Consider the following 22944-nt stretch of genomic DNA (forward strand, 5'->3'; position numbering starts at 1 on the left):
AACGTACGCTGTAGCTTCATTTTATTTCTCAAAAAATTCCCTCCGCCGCCCCATCCCATAGACTAGGCCTTTAAGAAAATCCCTCTTACCTCGATCCAGAAACGAGCTCCGAGGGCCTTCCCCAGCCCCAACTAAACTTTACGGGGTCTCCCGGGCCCTGGCTCACCTCGACACCATTAGTTCGCTCGTCTCCTTTAGGAAACCTTTCCAGACTCCCCCCGCGGCGAGACCGCAGCCATCCCCTTTCCCGGGAGAGCCCAGGGCCCAGATAAAGGCAGAGGGCGAGGGCGCCCAGAGCGAGCCGACCGACTGCCGCCCTCCCCTGCCCGAGTAAAGTCAGGCAGCGGCTGCGGACACGGCTGTATTGGGAAGCGGAGGCTCCTACACAGTAGGAGAGGCACGTCCCAGACCCGGGAGGCCCGAGGACTCTGGACACAGCGCGCGCGGCCCGCCCGGGGCCCAGTCTCTGCGGGAGCCCCGAGGGGCGAGTTAAGGCAGCTTGGCTGGAAGGGAGCGGGGAGTGGGAGTCCGCCAGCTCCCCCCGAAATGCTGGCTCACTGAGGGGACGGGCTTCTCACCTCCCACTCCTCTCTCGAGGACAGGGGGAAAGACAGTCAATAAATAAACCCGAGGCGAAAAGGGGCCTCGGAAGACTCTGCGAGTCGGGAAGGCTGGAGGTGCGGGGCGAGGGGGCGGTGAGACGTCCTGAAGAGCGTCCAGCTCGCGGCCGAGAGGACTCGGGCACCCCCCACGCTGGAGGCTGTGGGCTGCTCCCTTTAAAAGTTGAAACGGCCGCCGTTCGGGACGGCCTGGCGGGAGGAGGGCCCGACGAGGGGAGGCTTCGGGGACAACTGGGGCTTCTCGACGTCCACCCTCTTCAGGGCGCGGCCCCGGTAGCCCTCCGGCCGGCCCGGGTACAGGAGGTGCCTCCCGGGACTCCCGGAGTACCTGGAGGGACCTCCCGAGGGGACTCGAGTGAGCAGGGCAGGGGGGGCCCGGTGGCCGGAGAAAGGTAACCTCCGGCCTCCGCCGACGCCCAGCCGGGGAGCGGGGGCGGAGAGCGCGGGCCGGGCGGGGGCAGAGGCGCACCTGCCCTCGGGGGGCACGTCCAGCCTCAGCGGGGGGGCACACTCGTGGGACCTGGGGCTGGGACAGCCCAAGAGGGCGGGGGCGGGCTCCGGCGGGAGCACCCGCGAGGTTAAAGGGGCGGGGGGCTCGGCCCCCTTTCTGGGCGGCTGCGGGCCGTGCAGGTAGCGCAGCAGTTCCTCCAGGGTGGTGACTTCCACGGCCTGCCCGGGACAGCCGGGCGGCGGCGGCCTCACCAGCACTCGGGGCGCAGGCCCGCCCGCCGCGTGCCCGCCCCGTGAGCGGCCCGGGCCCTCCTTGGCGTTGTTCCTGTTCTGGTTCCACTCCCAGGGGTCCCCGGCGGCGCGGAGGTGCTTGACCGGCAGCTCCGGCGTGGACTCGGGGGTGGGCAGGCAGGTCAGCTCCGGCGGGGGCACGCCCTCCGGAGGCGGCAGGAAGGTGGTGTAGAGCTGCGGCGTCTGCACCGCGTCCCCGTCCTTGGACGGCGGCGGGGGCTCTGGGCCCCCACCGTGGAGCCGGGCCAAACTGCGGAGGGAGAGAGGGCGCGGGAGCCCCGGAGTCTCGATGTCCTTGCCCCGACGTCGGTGGGCGCGGCGACAAGCACAGGAGACCAGGAGGCCAGAGACTGAGGCGCCCAGGGCAAAAGCTGCGGCCACACTGGCCAGGAGGAGTGGGATGGGGACGGAGCGGGAGGCCGAGGCTGGGGGCAGGTCCCGCCGCACGCCTGCCGACCGAGAGGGAGGAGGGAGGCTCAGCCAAGGGGAGGCGGTGCGGGGCACCTAGGCCCAGAGGCGCGCCGGCAGTTCCCAGGCCTGACATCATCGTCCCTCCCGCTGCTACTCAGCCTCACTCCCACTCCCACAGCCTTCGCCATCCTCAGGATTCACCTCCCCTGACCCCTCAGCATACAGCCCACGCACTACCCCTCACACTCAGGCCAGAGCTTGGGCCTGGGGATTCCCCATCCCACTTCTGGCCTCTGTAGCCATGCCAAGAGCAACTGCCAACAACTGCTCGTGCAGGAGGACTTGGGGCTGGGATGCCCAATTCTGGGGAGGGGAGGCTCCAAACAGGCGTTAGTGAGCACCAAACACCAGTCAGTGAGGGGCTTAGAACGCTCCGAGAATCAGCAGCCCCACACTTCACTCCTGTCCCTCCCAGGTAGCCCTCTTACCCCGAGTGTGAGCTCCAAGAGTGGAAGACTGGGGCCGGGGGTGGGCATCACTGGGGGGACTGGGGGTCCCAGGGGAAGGGCCAGGACCCGGAAGCACTGGTGGCAGAGACCAGGTCAGAGCCAGTGAGGCTCCTAATCTCTACCCCTGACACCCTTCCAGGGGTCCTTCCTCCCTCCTGTGGAAGGCCAGCCTCTAGTTTCTTCTGGGCCTGGGGGAGGGCTCATCATGCAGGACATTGATTTATTTGTTCAAAAAGTACCCTACTGTGTGCCAAGTACTGCGCTACATGCTGGGTATCTGGAGGATGCCGACCCTTTTCCGATACTCCCAGGGTATTCAGAATGCTGCTCTGCTGCTACCACAGGACATACACTCAGGTATGTGGGCTGAGCAAGGGAAGGTGAAGTTGGGACAAGAGGACTCACCATAAGCAGAATCCCCAGGGCCAGACTGACTCCCAGTAGCTCCGTCTATGAAGAAGGGAGAGGGTGAAGATGGGGGGAAGGAGAAGCTTCGTGAAGAACTGATGGGGTGACTGTGCCACAGAAGGAGAGAAGGACAAAAGCCCAAGCCTGGGATGGTGTCTGTGGCCATCATGGCCATGTGCAGCTTTGGCGGCAACCGCAGCCGCCTCTTCTGTTTACCTTGGCAGTCACCATGCTCCATGGATTCCTGGTTCCCAGCCTGATCCACATCAGTCCTAGGAGGAAAACGAAGTGGCTCTAGAATTCTGCACCTTGTCCCTATCTCCCACTCTGGCCCTCAGCTCTTAGTGGTCGGGAATTTTATGCTCAGGAAGCCCAAGGACCTGTCACTTACCCACCAGGTTCCCTGATATCCACACAGCCCCTGGAGCTATGCCATCCACAGTATGGGTCCTGAGAAGCCAAGCAGCTCCTAGGGAAAACAGGTGTGTGAGGCTGGATCCCCTTCTACTCCAGTCACTTTCCATTCTGCTGCCTCTTCCCACCCTGGCTTACAGGAGTCTCTCAGCCTCATTCTCTCCTGTCCACCTCAGTCTCTCCACACCCTGGTTGCTGCCCACCTTCAGAATGCTTGAGGTACCTACGCACCCCGCAGCCATCCCCTGTGTTTCTCTGCCACCCCAAAGACCTTCGTTTCTGTGCTCTTGCTGGCCCGCGGAGCTTGCCCACACAGGGCCTGGCCTCAGGCCCCTCTCACCTCTGACAGGCCCCATGCCGGGCACACCGGCTGAGAGGGAGGTAGACAATACAGCCAGAAAAAGCCACAAAGAGCCTGTGACCCTCAGTGTCCAGCTCCAGCCCTATGATCCGTCGTGCTGTTTGGGCTGCCCGCTTCCCACTGCACCTAGGGTGAGGCCAAAAGGAACCAGAGATGGACAGATGAGGCTACCTTTTCCCTGCGTGAGTGGAAGAACAGAAAGGGGGGAGGCGCACAAGCAACTGAGCATAACCCATGGAGCTGCCCTGCCCTACTACACTGTCCAGTCTTCTCGCCAAGCCTCTCTAACCCAGAGCTCCCACCCTGCAAAAGCCAATGTTTTTGATGTTTCCAACCTATTCCCACATCTGCTGCTGCTACTCCCATCCCATCCCTGCTCTGCAGGGAGCCTCCCCTCCAAAGGCCTCACCGGGCAGGGCTGTAGGCATCAATCTCTTCCAGGAGGATGGGCTCAGGTCCCCCGGATCGCCCACCTGGGGGCAGCACCTTCAGCACTGTCCCATCGTTGGAGCCAAGGAACATGACTGTGATGTTACTGTGGGGACCAGCCATGCCATCCACAGCTACTTGGGTCAATAGGGCCCTGGAGGAAAGGGCCTCAGGTCAGGGAACCTGTCTAGTGGAAGCCTGAGCATTTCAGGGAGAGCCCAGCTGTCCTGGTAGCTGTGCCTGTGCCCTTCCCCCAGGTCCCAGGGTTCCCTTCTTAGCTCTCTCCCTTCTACTTTCACAAGTTCTTCCTCCCACCAATGCGGTTCACCTTATTGGGTCAAAGAAAGAGGAGGGTGGCTGAGAATGGGGTCAGTGGTCAGTGTTTTTCAGCACCATACCTGCTAGTGAGAGTGAGTAGAGGCTGATGGGTGGCAGGCGGTACAGCGGGGTCCAGCAGCGGGTGAGCCTTGATGAAGGTCAGGACATCATCAGGGAGGTCTCGAGAAGAGGAGAACAAGGCAGCTCCCCCTATTCCTGCACAGGATCCTGGTCTGGTGGGTGAATGGGAAGGGGCTGCCTTGGGACTGGGAGCTGGAGCTCAGTTAAGCTCTGTGCCCCCTACTGCTCCCAAACCTGACTGGAAAGCCTTGCTCCCCCTCCACACAGACACTCAGAGCACTGCTCCCTTCCCTGCCGCAGCTCTTCGGCCCCGCTGCCACCCCACTATAGCTCCCCACCCTGAGGCCTTAAGACATCTCACTCACTCCTCACAATCCCATCTTGGGGGCAGACGCTGCTTGCTTATGCCCCCACAAAAGCCATTTTCCATCCTGGGTACCTGGGTGAGGGGACCCTGTCCTCAGACACAGGAGTCCAGGCCCCATCCAGACTCCTCTGCTCCTTGAACTTGCCCTCAAATCCACGCTCAATCTCATCCAGGTAGAAGGCGCAGACGGCAGAGCCAGGGATGCTGGAGGAGCCAGAAAAGATGCAGGATAGGTGTTGAAAGGAACTGCACAACTTCCCCCAGGAAGAAGTGGTGGCACCTTTCACACCACGTTAGGAGGTAGAGACTGAGGCAGTGAGGCAGCCACTGGGTGCCACACTAGGAGAAAAAATGGTGGGCGACACAGCAAACTGGCTTTGCTCAGAGGTTCCCTTAACTGCCCCCATCAGTAGGCTGTGAAAGGGGAGTTTGGAGGCTGATGAGGCAGGGGACAGATTGGGTCACACTAGTCAGCCTAGTACCAACCTATTGGTCTGGGTGGTGAAGACCCCAAAGAGAGCAGAGCGGCCATGCAGGTTCACAGGCCCAGTCAAGGCCTGTAAAACATCAAAATAGAAAGTAGAGTCCCCAGGGACAGAGCAGTTGAGCCGCAGCTTCAGGAAGGATGTCCAGTGGCGGTCCAAGGCCCGAGGCGAGCCGCCCATGTCACGTTTACATACTCGGGCTACGCGGGAGAACTGCACCTAGGGGAGAAGAGTGGAGTAGACAATGGTGAGACAGACCCACAGGGCCAGCTGCGTGCAAGGAGTGTGGTGAGTTAAGAGCACCAAGGGGCCGGGTGCGGTGGCTCACGCCTGTAATCCCAACACTTTGGGAGACTGAGGCGGGTGGATCACGAGGTCAGGAGATCGAGACCATCCTGGCTAACACAGTGAAACCCCATCTCTACTAAAAATACAAAAAAATTAGCCAGGCGTGGTGGCGGGCGCCTGTAATCCCAGCTACTCGGGAGGCTGAGGCAGGAGAATGGCGTGAATCCAGGAGGCGGAGCTTGCAGTGAGCTGAGATCGCGCCACTGCACTCCAGCCTGGGCGACAGAGCGAGACTCCGTCTCAAAAAAAAAAAAAAGAGCACCAAGGGAGCAATGTGAGGGGCACAGTGAATGATGGGTGTGGCATGGTAGGACAATTTGAGTCAAGGGTGAGGGACAAGCAGGATGTGGGGGCAGATGGCTCAGGGCTATTCCAAGTTGAGGGGTGAGAGTCCAGGGAATTGCTTGTGGAGATTATGGTCAGGAGCTCTCTTCCCACTCAGACTGGCTCCTCAGGATCCAGCAGAACCCTCCAGCTACCCACCCTGATGCCCACCTCCTTACCCTCCCCAGCCGAGCATCCTCCACAGAGACCTCGCGGAAGAAGAAGTAGACATGGTCTCCATGCTCCAAGGCATGGACAAAGTGTGGCTCTAAGATGGGGAATGACAGGAAAGGGTATAGAAGAGTATCTGTACCTGCTCAGAAGCTCCTGGCCCCACATCGCTCTCCCCATTGCATACGTACACATTACCACACCATCTGCCTGCTCCCCACCACAGTCCTCCCTCCCAGGAACAGTCTCCTTTCCCCAGGCCCGCCCTGACCTCGGAGCCACTTGGAGTCGTACTTGGCGGAGCGGAGTGGGGGCTGGGGCCCAAGGCTTCTGTAAACTACAGCATCACTGGCCTGGAAATCCGCAGCTGTGGCTGAGTACAGGCTGCCCTCTGGAGGGATGGATGGAGTGGGGTCAGGGGAGGGCTTAGGGATCTGTATCCTGCCTCTTCTTGGGCCTCCCGCACCCCTACCTAGGCCTGGCCCTGGCCCCTACCTCAACCCTCCACTCAGGGGAATGGGGGAAAGACCCACTGGGAGAGGAGCTGAGGCAGGAGCTCCCTCCAGCCACATGCTTTGTTCTCACATGCCCGGCTGCACACCTGCAAAGACGGCCACGTTGGACTGGGTGGCATCAAAGGGGCATCGAGCCTGTCCACTCAGTTCCTCACCCTCCTGCTGCAGCGAAGTTATCTGGGGACAGAGGGAGCAGATGCCTAGAACCTTCAGGGTCTTGGAGTCTGGCTCCACAGCCTATTCCCTCCTGTCCCGTTGCCTCTTCCCCAGCCCCTCTGGACCCTTGAATTCTGGGCACTCCCATTCCCCTACCCCAGTTCCTGGTCCTTTCCCATCAAACCAATTGCCCATCTTGGGGTCCCCCCAACTCCCATCCTAACCCCCACCCTGTCTTTTGTACCCCATAGCTGCGGCACACAGGACTGAATGAGTTCGTTCCACAGGCAAGGAGCGTCTGGGAGTCCCAGGGAACAAGAACACGAATATAGTTGTAGCACTCGTCCTAGAGAACCCAAAATTCTAGGTCAGTGACAGAGGGTCCTGGGACTGAGACCAGGAGGTAATAGAAAGCTGGGCTTACAGGGTGGGCGTGGTGGCTCACGCCTGTAATCCTAGCACTTTGGGAGGCCAAGGTGGGCAGATTGCCTGAGCTCAGGAGTTCAAGACCAGCCTGGGCAACACGGTGAAACCTCGTTTCTACTAAAATACGAAAAATTAGCCAGGCGTGGCAATGTGCGCCTGTAATCCCAGCTACTTGGGAGGCTGAGGCAGGAGAATCACTTGAACCATGGAGGCGGAGGTTGCAGTGAGCCAAGATCAAGATTGTGCCATTGCACTCCAGCCTGGGCGGCAGACTGAGACTCCGTCTCCAAAAAAAAAAAAAAGAAAGAAAGGTGGGCTACTCCTCTTGAGCGCAACAGAGCAATGCGAGATAAAGTCCCAAGTAAGCTGTTTGCTGGCCCTCTGGCCTTAGGCAAATCCTTTGGCCTCTCTGAGGAGCTTCACTTTTCTTTTCTGTGAGGCATGAAAGAGAAACTGAAAATCGGGAATTCTCTTTCCTTTCTATTTTCTCCTGTGGCCTGGGATGGAAAAAGTGTGAAGGAAATTCGGCATAGTAGAGGACCAGTTGGACAGGGACTGGGGGCAGAGTAATCCTCTCCTTCCCTCCACATTCTCGTCTCTCTCCTTACCGTCAGCTTTCCCCGTACAGCACAGTTCTCCACATCTTGGCTTCTCCATGTTAGATACTAAAGGGAGAAGTTGAAGAGGGAAAATCAGGGGGCAACTGGGTTCCCTCCTCACATTATGGTTCCTTTTGGATTCTTCTTCCCACCCACCTGACCCCCATTAGACCTTTCCCAGCCTCATCTCCATGTCTGCACCTCTTCCCACACAGCCCCTCACCTTGTTGGGCACCAGCCCCTCCCCTTCTTCTTGGGCTTGAAGATCGAAGGAGAAAACGTGATCCCTGAAGGGGTAGGTAAGGAGGGATCAGAGCCTAGTCAAGGCACCCCAGCTGAGCTCCTTAGCCCCCACCTTACCCACAGTCAGCTGTTCAGGGACAAACAGTGCAGACCTTCTGTCCCTCCCCTCCCCACTTCCTCCATGCCTTGGCATTTGTGCTCTGGGTCCAAGCATGTCCACGCCCCGTGGCTTGTGCACCTGCATGTGTCCCCTGCAAGATGCTGCAGTGGCCATGCAGGTCCCATGTCTGCCCAGGAGCATGCATGTCTGCCCCACAACTGTGCCACGGCCAGTTTACCGGGCAGCCACTAGCAAGGTCCGGTTCAAGGTCAGGAATCTCTGAAAGTCCAGCCCAAGTTCTGCAGCCACAGCATCATCCTCCAGGCCCCGAAACCAGGATAATGGGGAAGAACCTAGAGGACACAGAGAGGTAGGGTGCTGAGGGCCAGCCAGGATACCACAAACTTCCCCAACACCCTCTCCAACCAGATGAAACCCAGCAGCGGACACAGTGGATGTGTGAGGTTAGAGTGCCCAAAAGCTATTCTTAATACCAATAACACTGAGTACTTAACCTCTGCCAAACACAGTGTTAGCACTTCACACGCATTGTCTCATTTAATACATGGTCTATGAGGTAGCTTTGGCCCCATTTTACAGATGAGGAGCCTGGGGCTAGAAGTCATTTAGGAATTTGCTCATTTAGCTGGGAAGTGGCAATATCAGGATTCAGATCCAGGTCTGTCTGCCTCCAGAGTTGAGCCTAGTCCCTTCTTGGAACTGCCTTTCGGCTAGCAATTTCCTTTCACTCTCACCTTGTGCACTGTCCCACTGGGCATTTATTCACTCCGTTTCCGTTTCTCCCAGCCCTCTGCACCCTCCCCTCAAGGCTCTTCACAGGCCACCTCAGCCCTTCAAGGTTTCTGCCTCCTCTGACCACCTCACCTCCAGCATCCACCTGGCCTGATCATGGTGGAAATCACAGTCATCAGTGGTCAAAGAATAGCCAGAGTTCAGGGATAAATGATTTAACATTTACAATGTGCTTGGCCGGGCGCGGTGGCTCACACCTGTAATCCCAGCACTTTGGGAGGCCAAGGTGGGTGGATCACAAGGTCAGGAGATCGAGACCATCCTGGCTAACACGGTAAAACCCCGTCTCTACCAAAAGTTCAAAAAATTAGCCGGGCATGGTGGCGGGTGCCTATACTCCTAGCTACTTGGCAGGCTGAAGGAGGAGAATGGCATGAACCCAAGAGGCGGAGCTTGCAGGGAGCCGAGATCGCGCTGCTGCACTCCAGCCTGGGCAACAGTGCAAGACTCCATCTCAAAAAAAAAAAAAAAAAAAATTTATAGTGTGCTTGGAGCTGCTTCTAGTACATAGGAGTGTTTGCTATTCTTATATATCCCTCAACAATTACTCCCAGTAACCCAACTGCAGTTCCTCCATCTTCAAAATTACTCTAAATCCTACGAATATAACAGGAACTGCAAATAGATAAAGGTTCTTCTCAGAAAAAGTGGGTTTATGCTTTCTATCATGGTGGGCTTATTGGTGGTACCAGTGGTAGAGAGGTGGGTAAGAGGTGTTGGGAACCACTGAACTAGTATTAGGCCTTCTCTATGTAGCTAAGAATAACAGCAAACACATATAAAGCATTTATTTGTGCCATACCGTGTTCTCAGCACTTTACATGTATAACCTCATTTAATCCCTAAATAATTCCATGAGGTAGAAGACTGTTTTGTTTTTTGTTTTTTGAGATGGAGCTTCACTCTCGTTGCCCAAACTGGAGTGCAATGGTGCAATCTCGGCTCACTGCAACCTCCACCTCCTGGGTTCAAGCAATTCTCCCACCTTAGCCTCCCAAGTAGCTGGGGTTACAGGCGCATGCCACCAAGCCCAGCTAATTTTTTATATTTTTAGTAGAAACAGGGTTCCACCATGTTAGCCAGGCAGGTCTCCAACTCCTGACCTCAGGTGATCCGCCCACCTTGGCCTCCCAAAGTGCTGGGATTACAGGCGTGAGCCACCGTGCCCGGCGACTTTTTTTTTTTTAATCTGCTTTTTTTTTTTTTTTTTAAAGAGATGGGGTAGGGGGTTGGGGGGTGGGAGGACTCTGGCTGTGTTGCCCAGGCTGGACTGCAGTGGCTAATCACAGGCACCATCACAGAGCACTACATCCTGGGCTCAAGTGATCTTCCTGCCTCAGCCTCCTGAGTACCCACCACTGGCTCAGAATACTATTATATTCATTTTACAGCTGAGGAGACTGAGACAAAGAAAGGTTAAGTAACTTAATCAAGGTCATACAGCTAGTGAGCAGCTTAGCAGGGATTCAGACCTGCTAAGGTTTGGTCTAGCTGAGAGTCCACGTTCTTAACGTCCACACGATGCTGCCTGTAAGTGAAGAAACCAGGCCCAGGAATGAGAAGCAGCTGGCAGGAGGTGTCAGCTCACTCTACCTGTTTGCTTCCTTTTGCTGGTCTGGCTGTCAGCTTCCTTGAGGCTGGGAGCCTTCCTGCATCTTGCCTCCCACACAGGGGGTCTCAGTCTCTAATTGTTCACAGAGATGGGGCAAGGTAGGTACTGGGCACTCACCTTGAAGGTCAGAAATCAACAGAGGGAGGGGGTCCTGGGGAAAGGCGGCCTGAGTATGGGAAAGTGAGAGCAGCAGCAGCAGCAGCAGCAAGGGCATGAAGTGGGGGGCACGGGGCATCCTGTGCGGGGCAGCTCAGGCCCCAGGGGGTGCCCCCTCACCCATATGCCGGCCCTGAAAGGGGAGACAGGGAAAAGTGGGGGAGGAGCCAAGTTCCCTCTCCCCTGACGCAAGCCAGCAGGCTCCTCTCCTGGTCTATCCCCAGAAGACCCTGTGGGGTGGGGGAAAAGAACCCTGTCTCCAGCACTGCCCCAGTCCCAGCCAGCTGTCATTGTCACTCAAGATCCTTCCCTCTCCAACTGGCCCGAACTGGCTGCTGTGAGGCCTGCATGCATGACCCCAGGTAAGGACAGGACACACCCGGCCCCCCCTCAGCCTTCTCACTCAGCTTTTCCTCTTCTCTCCTGACTGGGTCTGGGACATTCAGTAGGTGACACCTCCTGACCCCCCTCTTGCTAACCCCTTCTCAGCTATAATTAGAGACTGAAGCCTTAAAATTATAAATAGTGACTCCTTGGCACTGGGAGGAGGAAGAGGGCACCGTGTCTGACTCCCCCTCCCTCCCAGACACCCCACGGCACTCTGGGAGCAATGCAGGCACTGCGCCTAGCCGGGGGCAGCTGTGTGGCTGCCACTGTCCTTTCGAGAGTTGAAGACAGAGTTGGGGGAAGCAGCCTAGAGGTCACTGTCCTGGTCTAAGCTCATGGTCCGGGGGCCCTTTCCACTGCTAGGGAAGGAACTGAGTAGGGAGGAGAGTTGGTGGGGGGGACTGTCTTCACCAAAAATGAATGTGCATCAAAGCCAGATCAGAGGCTAAATTTAGCTCTGGCTGCAGCTGTCTGCCCGACCACTGTGCCACCCCCTCCAGGCTCTCTAGCCCCTTGCTCCTTCCCTGGCTCCTAAGAACCAGTGCATGTACTTGAGTGGGGAAGAGCAGACCCACCCCCTGTGAGAAACCAGGGGTACAAGGGACTAGTGAAGCAAAATGGCTAAACGTGCCCCTCTTTCCCTTCCTTCCCTCATCCGCTGCCTCTGAAATTAAAATATAAATAATTCAGTGACAGGCAGGTAATTGTAGCCCAAAGTCCAGGAAAAGATGGATATGGTGGAAGAGATGGTGAGACAGGTCTTCCACCCATCAGCCTCCCTCAGCCAAATGACCCTGTCTGGGGCCCACAGTAGGAGGTATATACCAGCTTCCTGCTTTCCCCTAAAATTGAAGTGAGGGGCTTGGTTGGCTCCAAAAATCAGGTCAAGAAGGGTGAGAATCCTCTCTTTTGTGAACAGATAACTATCCTTCACCAATCCTTAGTTGCCCATCCCACCGTGTCCCCTAGAACAGACCCTAAGCTTCCATGCCAAGCACCCTTCCATCTCCCCAGTAATTCTACTCTTGGAGCCAGGACCCAAGTGTCCCCCCACTCCCAATCCAGCATCACTGGTGGGGAGGCTGACGTCAGGTGGGGTCCCAAGAGAGCTGGAGGAGGGAAGAGAGTAGGAACACCTAATGATGACCCCCCCTTCCCCAGGGGCAGAGTAGCAGCTAGCTAACGACCCTCTGGTGTTGAAAGGCTGGGCCTTCCTCCCTCCCCTGACATGTTTCCGGATACTGTTGTTCCCAGGGGAAAAGAAAGGAAGAGAAAGGGACATAGCTTGTCTCTCATCCTCCCCAACCTGCTCTTCCCACCACCCCCCTGCCTCCAAGTTGCCCTGAGCAACTGGTATCTTCACCCTGGAAACAACTTTGGTCTCTGGCAAGTGGGGAGAAGAGCCGGCCCCTCTTCTTGCTCCCTGCTCATGCCTGCTTCCACCCCGTGCCCTCAGGAGCTGCTGCCCTTTCCTTACCTGGGGTGGTGACTCCTTTGGGGGCTTGAGTGGGATAGGAAACCTCTGACCTGATGGAAGACAGGACAAAGGAGGGAAGAGACTGTGTTACACTCCCCTTACCACATCCCTTACAAGTAAATATAAAAATTCAAGAAAAGTCTGCTGAGGCTTGGGTAGGGGAGATGCTGCCTTGAAAATGGGAGGAACCTGATGACACTTCTTAATAGTTTGGTTACAAAGGTGCTGGTAGCTTCATGCCCAGGGATGTAGGGGAAGGGGATGGCCCCTTTCTAGAAACTCCTAGAACTACAGGGCTAGCCTTGGCAAAGGGGGTCACTGGGAGAGTTTGTGGGGCATGGCGACCACTCCCATGTTAAAACCCTCAGAATCCAACAGCCTTCTTAGCAAAAGCGCCTTAGCTAGGGACAATAGAGGCTAATTTGCATCTCATTTACATGCTCTTCATTTCCAGGCAAAATGATCTGATAGCAAGCACTCTCGGCCCTTTCCTTCCTCCCTGAGAGAGCAGGCTGTGCCTCCCTTCCACCCACTCTACACACACACACACACACACACACTCTCACACCCCACTTTAGGCTGGATTAGTCCAGCCTCTAAAAACGCTTGGCTGGCCTTTGCATTGGCCCTCTAGACTCAACTATGATACATCTTTAAGAGGGCTTCTTGTAGCTGTTTTTGGGGAGCAGCATCTGGTCAGCTCCTCAACTCCTGGCCTGGAGAAAAGATCACTCTGCCCTGGAAGAATCCGAGCTGCTTCACACCCCCCATCTGAAGCACATGGGAGAGACCTGGCTGATTCTCCCCTTTCCAGATCCTCCCCTTGCTGGGAAGAGGAAACAGCCCTTCTCTCTCCTGGCCCTGAAGCCACCTCTGGGGAGTGGTTGGGGTCATAGCCAGAGTCTAGCAGAGCTGTGGAAGGGATGGAGAAGGGGAGACTGGGCTGGGGACAATAGCAGGAAGCCTTTGGGCTGGTCGCCCGCCCCAGTCCACCTTCCTCAGAGGGAGCAGGGTCGCGCCAAGGAGCCTGTGGAACCGGAGCCTTCCTTTCTCCAAGCCATTTCCCCCACTCTTAGCCCTTAGCCCCACACTCAGCACCTACCCTCCTTCCCACCCAACCCCCAACCAGGACAATCCAGGTGTCTAGAGCCTCGAAAGAGGTGGGCCTAGGGCCAGGGGCTCGACGTGTCTCCCCCTCACTGGATCCGGGGCTCCAAGGAGGGGCCGGTAGCAGAGTCTGGGCCGGGACCGGGTCCCAGAGCCACGTTAGCGGGAGGAGGGGCTGGAGGGGCCTGCAGGCCCAGACGGAGAGGGGATGGGAGCGGGGGTTGGGGAGCGGAGGCGGGTCTCCCAGGCCAGGGAAACAGGGCCAGAGGATGAGAAACGAGAGGGCGGGCCTGAGGCCGGCGCTGAGTGGGGTCCGTGGGCTTAGGAGGCAGTTGCCAGCTCGGATATCCTCCTTGGGAGACCTCAGTCTAACAAAGCCCCGGGCCGAGCGGGCTGAAGGAAGGAGATAGGCGCTGGGACCGAGGTTGCTCGGGGACCCCATTCGCCGCCTCTTTGCACGAGCCAACCCTTCAGAGGGTGCTCAGATTCCGGCTTGCACAAGGACAGAGGAGCACCCGTGACACAAAGTCCAGAACGATGCGTCCCTCTTCCCATCCCTTCAGGGACGTCAGGAGGGTCTAGTTCTCCGCGGGTCTCGGATCCCTAGTTTCCCTGCCGGGAAAGCAAGGGGCCAGATTTTCCACCCTCTCTACGGTGCGCGCCTCAAATAATCCCTTTTCGCGCTTCCCAATCCAGCGGGATGCGACTTGAAGAAAGCCCAGTTGAATGAGGTGCCCAGACTCTGCTCCCACCAGTACAGTTACGGGACTCGGCTACCGTGCCTCCTTCTTCCCTGCACCCCAATTTCGTTGACCCTCTCCGTCAGCCAGGCACACCGGGCGCCGACACCCTCCCTGGTCCCCTGGCGCTTCAGAAGCTTGGCCCCCGCCGGCCGCGCCCTCCTGCTCCCGCCCTGCCTCCCCGCAGCCCCTTCCCTGCCCCGGGTACTTGCTCCAGGATTCGGGTCAGCGAGATGGAGATCGCCGCGGACGGCCAGCGGCCACGCGCTATGCTGAGTTCGCAATCCGTGGTTGTGCTCAGGCGAGATGCGATGAGCGTCCGAATTGGATGGTGCTCGAATTTGGGGTCCAGGGCGCTGTCGGGAGAGCCCTGGGTCGGAGTCCAGCCGCGGATCCGCGGAGGAAAACAATGCGACCGCCCGGGGCTCTGGGCTCGGCCCCAGCGGCCCCGCCCGCCTCCCAGCCGGGCCCACCTCCTGCCCGCCTTTGGGTCGCGGCGACTAATCCTGCCCTTGGAGGGCGGCTAGACACCGCCTTCTCGTCACCTCTCCGCCAATAGTGCCGCCCGGGGAGGGGCGCCAGGAGCACCGTCCACCAAGAGGGCCAGGCCGGGAGGCTGAACTGGAGAGCAGAGACAGACGCGAGATGGAGAGACCCACGGACAGTCGCTGACACCGGGCAGAGGAAGAAATACATACAGAAGCAGAGATCGGCTGGCACAGGAGAGGCTCTGGGGAGAAATTTCACAAGAGAGGAAGAGGAGCTGGGAGGAGAAAGAGACAGGAAACCTGGGAGCCTTGACGGGGCTGGGCTGGGCTGTCAGAGCCTGCGCGATCCGTCCTCCCTTCCCCTCCTATACGGTTTGGGCGACCCTGCTCCCGAGGGAGCCTCCCGCATCTCCCTGACTCTGCCCCCAACTCTCCGTTGCTCCTCTCAATGCTTTTTCCCTCTTTCTCCTTATTTCTCCCCGTAGGCCTCCTCTGGTTCGTCCTGACCCTGATAAGGAGGCCTAGCATGCGCGTGGGGGCTGGAGGCCTGGGAAAGGAAAGGAAGGTGTCAGCAGGAGGTTTCCCTTGTTTCCATGATCTCCTCCCCTCCCACCTCTACAAAGCAGCATGAGTTTGGGCCACTATGGCAAGAACTAGCTAGCAGTCAGGCTGTTGGGTAATGGAAGAGGGCAGGTGAGAGAGGCTGAAGCCAAAACAGATGTGGAAATCAAGACTAATTGACTCAGAGAAAGACACAGACAGAGTAGCAACTCTAAGACCTGAGACAGGAACCCACACAGCCTTACTGCCCCCAGACATATGTCCCACCTTTCCTCAGAGGATCCTGACATCCCTCCAAACAGCAGAACTGCCCCTTCTCCCTCCCCACCCTTCATAAAGCCCCTGGGAATGTCAGTGAGGAGGAAGAATAAAGCTACTACAGACAGGATTGCTTGGTACCTTGGTATTGCCTGGTAGGATTCTTCTCTATGTGGGGCTGGGACAAAAGACATTCTCAAAATTCTCCAGGAAAGTGGGTGGCCTGGGAGACACTGGCATTCTCAGATAGTTTTATCTGACTGAACACTTCTACCCACATCTTGGACTCTGGACTAGAGGAAAGGAGGGGAAAAGGGTTTGCCACTTTTAGGCCAGCCTTAACTGGACTGTGATCAGGGAGGGGAGCATCGACAACTAGGCTAAGCCCCACAATGAGTATGATCGACAACTAGGCTAAGCCCCACAATAAGTACGCAAGAGACCTAAACATACACACACATGTGCACACACACACACAGAGAAAGAGAGAGAGAAAGAGAAGACAGAGACAGAGACAGAGATTTAAGGCCAGGTGAACCAGTAAGGTGAACAGTAACTCAGTAAAGTCAGATCTAAAACAATAGAAGAAGATAAACTGGGACAATATCTACACAGGATTAACTGCGGAGAGATCGTGGGCCCAAGGCAGTTCAGCAGTTGGGGTTGTTTTAAAGGCTGGAAAGAAATTTTGAGAGAAAGACACCTCAAAATATAGAGGCACTGAGAGGTTAAAAGAAATCTCCCCAACTCCTAGCACAGGGTTTAGGTACTCAGATACATGCTTATTGAATAGATTAGTGAGTGGAGATTAGGGTATAATTCATTTAAAGTTTTAGGACCCAGCTCAAATCTCAGTTCAGTAAGTATTAAACACTTACTTGAGACACAATCTACTGCACAATCCACTGCACAATCTACTGGGTTGTGGTCCCAGACTTTAAGAAAATGATAATATATTTGAATTAAAATAAGATTTACATGTACTAAACTATTAAAAAGCAACACCAAGTCTCAAAAGAAAAGCTACATTGAACATAAATTTCCAAATGTGCCAAGAAGATAATAAATTTTCTCCAAAGACTGCACAGAAAGACGTTTGATACATTTTATCATGGAGGACAGGAAAACTTTGGTGGGAGTTGGCTTGGTGCAAAAGAAGAAAATGTTCCCGAGGGACACAGCTTCAGCAAAAGCTTTTACTTGATGAACAAGGAGCCTGCAGCATGGATAACAAAAAGGTGCTGTGAGGCTGGTATGTGGGAAAGGCACTAGTTAGGAGCAAGGAGAGGGAAAAGGGGAAGACAAATTACAGAAGGCCTGGAATGCCTAGGTGAACTGGTTAAAATCATCTGACAGGAGTAGGATGTCATTTTGACAAGATGCATTTTGATGTCTTTTTGACAAGGGTGCAACTTGTCTTTTTCTTTCTTTCTTTTTTTTTTTTTTTTTTTAAGCAAGAAGACAGAGACCTACTAGCAAGAAAATAGGTCTAAAGCTGAGGGGAGAGGGACAATCAGACAAAGGTGATGGGAACAGGTTTAGAAAGAAATAAATGAACCTGAGAGCTATTTTGAAGGACAAATCAAAATGACTCTCTTGGCTGGGTGAAGTGGCTCACCCCTGTAATCCCAGCACTTTGGGAGGCCGAGGTAGGCAGATCACCTGAGGTCAGGAGTTTTGAGACCAGCCTGGTCAACATGGAGAAACTCCAGCTCTGCTAAAAATACAAAAAAATTAGCTGGGCATGGTGATGGGCATCTGCAATCCCAGCTACTCAAGAGGCTGAGGCAGGGGAATTGCTCGAACCCGGGAGACGGGAGGTTGCAGTGAGCCGAGATCGTGCCACTGCACTCCAGCCTGGGTGACACAGAGAGAAACTCTGTTAAAACAAAACAAAACAAAACCCTCTCTTCCTACTCCCTTAGTGTTTTGAAGAAAATCACACAGTCCTGGCTAGACGTAGTGACTCACACCTGTAATCCTAGCACTTTGGGAGGCCGAGGTGGGTGGATTGCCTGAGCTCAGGAGTTTGAGACAAGCCTGGGCAACGACAGTGAAACCCTGTCTCTACTAAAATACAAAAAATTAGCCAGGCATGGCGGCATGTGCCTGTAATCCCACCTACTTGGGAGGCTGAGGCAGGAGAATCGCTTGAACCCGGGAGGCCGAGGTTGCAGTAAGCCGAGATTGCACCACTGCACTCCAACCTGGGCAACAGAGTGAGACTCTGTCTCAAAAAAAGAAAATCACACGTCCCACACATTGGATTGGAAAAGCACTCTCTTCTAGTCCCCAGGGAGCTATTTCAAACTTCCTCCTTTTTTTGCAAGTTCCTTTCCTTACCATTTCCTTGTTCATCTCAGGAAAACCCTTTTCCATCTTCAGAGAACATAGAGATAATAAAGTGAGGATTCCACCAACTTTTTGCTCTCTACAGATATACTTAGCTGCATCATCATGCCTCTCTCATCCTAGTGAATGCCATCTGTATCTCCTGTTGAAGGTTCACCTATGACTTTACTAGAAGTTCTATGCAGTCCCTGATTTTCTATCTTGCTCAACACTGTATCCTTTCCTTGTAGCATAGTGCCTGCACACAGAAGGTATTAACTTAAAAAAAAAAAAAAAAAAAAGGAAGAAGAAGCAGGGTCTCATTGTGTTGCCCAGGCTGGTCTTGAACTCCTAGACTCAAGTGATCCTCCCCTCTCAGCCTCCCAAACTGCTGGGATTACCGACGTCAGCCACCATCTTTAACCTGTCCTTTTCTACTGATATTTTCCCCTTAGCATATACACATGCTCAAGTAACTCCCATGATTAAAAGGAAAACATTCCAAACTTTCTCTTGATCCTTGTCCGCACTCAGTCATCACTCAATGTCTCTCTTCCCTTCATAGCTAAGCTTCTAGAGTTACCTATACTTGCTATATCCATTTTCATGATTCCTATTCTCAATCATTTTAGTTTTTGCCCCCATCAGTCCACCGAGATTGCTCTCATTAAGGCCACCAGTGACCTCCTGGTCACATTCAATGAACAACTCTTCAGTCTTTATCCTTTTGCCCTCTCTGTGCCATTTGACCCTGTTGACTCCCCCTTCCTTGAAATGCTTTCTTCTTTTGGCTCCTGAGGTCCTTCTTTCTCTTGACAGAGACTAGGGGCTTAATAAATATATACTTTTAATGAATGGATAGTTTCACTTCTATTGATATGGCTTTTTTTTTTTTTTTTTTTTTAAGACAGTCTCACTCTGACGCCCCAGGCTGGAGTGCAGTGGCATAATCTTGGCTCACTCACTGCAACCTCAGCCCCCTGGGTTCAAGCCCTTCTCTGTCTCAGCCTCCGGAGTAGCTGGGATTACAGGCACCCACCAACACGCCCAGCTAATTTTTATATTTTTAGTAGAGACAGGGTTTCGCCATGTTGGCCAGGCTGCTTTCAAACTCCTGACCTCAAGCGATCTGCCCATCTCAGCCTCCAAAGTGTTGGGATTACAGGTGTGAGCCACCACATCCAGCCTAATATAACCTTTCTTAGCCTTCTCTGAACTCCCTTTAAAGCTAATGTTTCCTATGGTCATGTCCTTAGCCACCTCTTTCTGCTCTACACATTCTCATTGGTCAAGATAATCCAACAATAAGAACAGTTACAAAACCAACAGTTACAATAAACTGTTTTGTTTTTGTTTTTGTTTTGAGATGGAGTCTTGCTCTGTCACCTAGGCTGGAGTGCAGTGGCTCACTCGGCTCACTGCAAGACTGCAAGCTCCGCCTCCTGGGTTCACGCATTCTCCTGCTTCAGCCTCCTGATCTCCTGCCTCAGCCTCCTGAGTAGCTGGGACTACAGGCACCTGCCACCACACCCGGCTAAATTTTTTTTTTTTTTTTTTCATTTTTAGTAGAGATGGGGTTTCACCATGTTAGCCAGGATGGTCTCGATCTCCTGACCTCATGATCCGCCCACCTTGGCCTCCCAAAATGCTGGGATTACAGGCGTGAGCCACCGCACCCTGCCACAATAAACTGTTTATATGCTGCTTACCATAAAATCTAGGTGTTCAACTCAGGTCTTTCTCCTGAGTTCTCGACTCATGTATACAATTGCTTATTGGATACTTCCATTAAGATTTTTCATGTTTACCACTTAGTCTAAAGACAGGAAGTGGCTAGGTGCAGGGGCTCACACGTGTAATCCCAGCACTTTGGGAGGCCGAGGTGGGCAGATCACCTAAGGTTGGGAGTTCAAGACCAGCCTGACCAACATGGAGAAACCCCGTCTCTACTAAAAATACAAAATTAGCTGGGCATGGTGGCAGGCGCCTGTAGTGCCAGCTACTCAGGAGGCTGAGACAGGAGAATCGCTTGAACCCAGGAGGTGGAGGTTGTGGTGAGGCAAGATCGCGCCATTGCACTCCAGCCTGGGCAACAAGAGCGAAACTCCATCTTTAAAAAAGAAAAAAAAACAAACAGAAAGCTTGTCTTTTATCTTTCTATCCCCAGCACTTAATCATAATGCCTGGCATGCAGTAAGTAGAGGAAGAAATAAATGCAACAAAGATTAAAAACAAACAAACATCCTGTGGCTCAGAGGAAAAACAATAACAACAAAAACAAAACAACAACAACAAAAAAACAAACAAAAAAAAAACAAGCTGGGTACGGTGGCTCACTTCTGTAATCCCAGCACTTTGGGAGGCCAAGGCAGGCGGATGATGAGGTCAGGAGATCAAGACAGTCCTGGCTAACGTGGTGAAACCCCATCTCGATTAAAAATACATAAAATTAGCTGGGAATGGTAGCGCGCGCCTGTAATCCCAGCTACTCAGGAGGCTGAGGCAGGAGAATCGCTTGAACCTGGGAGGCAGAGGTTGCAATGAGCCGAGATCCTGCCACTGCACTCCAGCCTGGGTGACAGAGTGAGACTCCATCTCAAAAAAAATAAATAAAAATAGGATGGGCACGGTGGCTCACGCCTGTAATCCCAGCACTTTGGGATGCCAAGCTGGGCGAATCATGAGGTCAGGAGTTCAAGACCAGCCTGGCCAACATAGTGAAACCCAGTATCTACTAAAAATACAAAAATTAGCCGGGCGTGGGGGCACGCACCTGTAATCCCAGCTACTCGGGAGGCTGAGGCAGGAGAATCACTTGAACCTGGGAGGCAGAGGTTGCAGTAAGCGGAGATCACACCACTGCACTTCAGCCTGGGCGACAGTGCGAGACTCTGTCTCATAAGTAAGTAAGTAAGTAAGTAAGTAAATAAATAAATAAATACCCAAAACAAAAAAAGAGTAATCGGCCGGGCGCGGTGGCTCAAGCCTGTAATCCCAGCACTTTGGGAGGCCGAGACGGGTGGATCACGAGGTCAGGAGATCGAGACCATCCTAGATAACATGGTGAAACCCCGTCTCTACTAAATACAAAAAACTAGCCAGGCGAGGTGGCGGGCGCCTGTAGTCCCAGCTACTTGGGAGGCTAAGGCAGGAGAATGGCGTAAACCCGGGAGGCGGAGCTTGCAGTGAGCTGAGATCTGGCCACTGCACTCCAGCCTGGGCGACAGAGCAAGACTCTGTCTCAAAAAAAAAAAAAAAAAAAAAAAGAGTAAAAGCTGTGAACTATCTCCAGCTATGTCAGGCTGACTTACTTGACTGCTTTAAATCACACTAAACTTACTCTTTCTGAACTGATATGAGAGTACTGATCTTAACCATGGTAAAACCTCAGCTAAAACAAACATAGGACTGTTCCATCCTGAATACTTTTCCAAATAACTGAAGTTTATCCAATTAAGTGCAAAATATCTTCATTTTGCTTCAAAGTAGAAATTGCTCAAAAAAGTACTATTCATTTCCTGTAGATTATACAGTGGAAAGAGCACCATTGAAAGTCAGTGAGACTTAGCTAGATTCATCTCTGGAGTATGGCTTTGGATAAACTACTTATCTCTAAGTCTGACTCTGTCTTCTGTAAGTGGACATACTACCTTCCTGCCTACTTCTTAGGATCCAATAAGATACTGTAGGTGAAATGTTTTGCAAATTCAAAAGTGTTTTGCACATTTAAGATACCATTGTTTGGCCAGGGTGCACAGTGACTTACTCCTGTAATCTCAGCACTTTGGGAGATTGAGGCAGGAGGTCTGTTTGAGTCCACAAGTTCGAGGCTGCAGTGAGCAGTGACTGAGCCACTGTACTCCAGCCTGGGCAAGATAGCAAGACCCTGTCTCTAAAAAAAATCTGTGGCCAGGTGCAGTGGCTCACGCCTGTAATCCCAGCACTTTGGAAGGTCGAGGTGGGTGGATCACAGTTCGAGACCAGCCTGGCCAATATGGTGAAACTCCGTCTCTACTAAAAATACAAAAAAATTAGCCAGGCGTGGTGGCACATGCCTGTAATCCCAGCTACTCAGGAGGCTGAGTCAGAAGAATTGCTTCAATCCGGGAGGTGGAGGTTGCAGTGAGCTGAGATTGCGCCACTGCACTCCAGCCTGGGTGACAGAGCGAGACTCCATCTCAAAAAAAAGAAAAAAAATGTTTTTGGCCAGGTGCGGTGGCTCACGCCTGTAATCTCAGCAGTTTGGGAGGCTGAAGTCGGTGGATCACAAGGTCAGGAGTTCAAGACCAGCCTGGCCAAGATGGTAGAAACCCCGTCTCTACTAAAAATACAAAAATTAGCCATCCATGGCAGTGGGTGCTTGAAATCCCAGCTAGTCAGGAGGCTGAGGCAGAGAATCTGCTGAACCTGGGATGCAGAGGTTGCAGTGAGCTGAGATCGTACCACTGCACTCTACCCTGGGCAACAGAGTGAGACTCTTGTCTCAATTGAAAAAAAAAAAAGAGAGAGAGAGAGAAAATAAAAGACCTCCCCAAGAATGAAGTAAATGAACATTATAACATGTGACTCCTATGTTACTACCATTTTCCCCTCATATCCTGGTTTTGGATATGTTTTGACTTTATTCTTTCAGCACATATTTATTGAGCACAGTATGTGCCAAGCACTATGCAGACACTAAAACATAATCTAAGCTCAGTGGGTAGACAGTTAATAAAATCACAAATTACAGATGGGTGCTATGGCTCATGCCTGTAATCCCAGCACTTTGGGAGGCCAAGATGGGCAGAGAGCTTGAGGCCAGGAGTTCGAGACCAGCCTGGTCAACATGGCGAAACCCTGTCTCTACTAAAAATTCAAAAATTAGCCAGGTGTGGTGGCGGTGTAATCCCAGCTATCAGGGAGGCTGAAGCAGGAGAATCACTTGAATGTGAAAGGCAGAGGCTGCAGTGAGCTGAAATCGTGTCACTGCACTCCAGCCTGGGCGA

General features: G+C 53.8%; 2 protein-coding genes across 5 annotated transcripts in view; one reads left to right on the forward strand and one right to left on the reverse strand.

Moving 5' to 3' along the window:
• Positions 1-561, forward strand: part of GABPB2 (GA binding protein transcription factor subunit beta 2) — a 75431-nt gene extending 74870 nt beyond the window's left edge. The window contains exon 11 of the mRNA XM_025375952.1: positions 199-561. Coding sequence (XP_025231737.1) covers positions 199-561 — 363 coding nt within the window. The remainder of the gene's footprint in view (positions 1-198) is intronic.
• On the reverse strand, positions 1-14761 carry SEMA6C (semaphorin 6C). 4 transcript variants are annotated; one of them, XM_025366804.1, is made up of 20 exons: positions 14531-14761; positions 12472-12521; positions 10569-10740; positions 8265-8379; positions 7907-7970; positions 7693-7749; positions 6903-7004; positions 6589-6679; positions 6259-6378; positions 5996-6084; positions 5146-5363; positions 4732-4863; positions 4292-4444; positions 3874-4047; positions 3444-3590; positions 3081-3158; positions 2906-2961; positions 2687-2731; positions 2261-2356; positions 1-1810 (listed from the first exon to the last, which is right to left on the reverse strand). In XM_025366804.1, the coding sequence occupies exons 3-20, from the start codon at positions 10684-10686 to the stop codon at positions 777-779; spliced, it is 2889 nt and encodes a 962-aa protein (XP_025222589.1). In that variant the 5' UTR covers positions 10687-10740; positions 12472-12521; positions 14531-14761; the 3' UTR covers positions 1-776. The 4 variants fall into 4 exon arrangements, with proteins under 4 accessions (XP_025222589.1, XP_025222598.1, XP_025222614.1 ...); XM_025366813.1 differs by having other exon boundaries at positions 10569-10687; positions 14531-14720; XM_025366829.1 differs by lacking the exon at positions 6259-6378.
• Between the last annotated feature and the right edge of the window lie 8183 nt (positions 14762-22944).

Source organism: Theropithecus gelada, chromosome 1, assembly GCF_003255815.1.
Source record: "Theropithecus gelada isolate Dixy chromosome 1, Tgel_1.0, whole genome shotgun sequence".
NCBI lineage: Eukaryota > Metazoa > Chordata > Mammalia > Primates > Cercopithecidae > Theropithecus > Theropithecus gelada.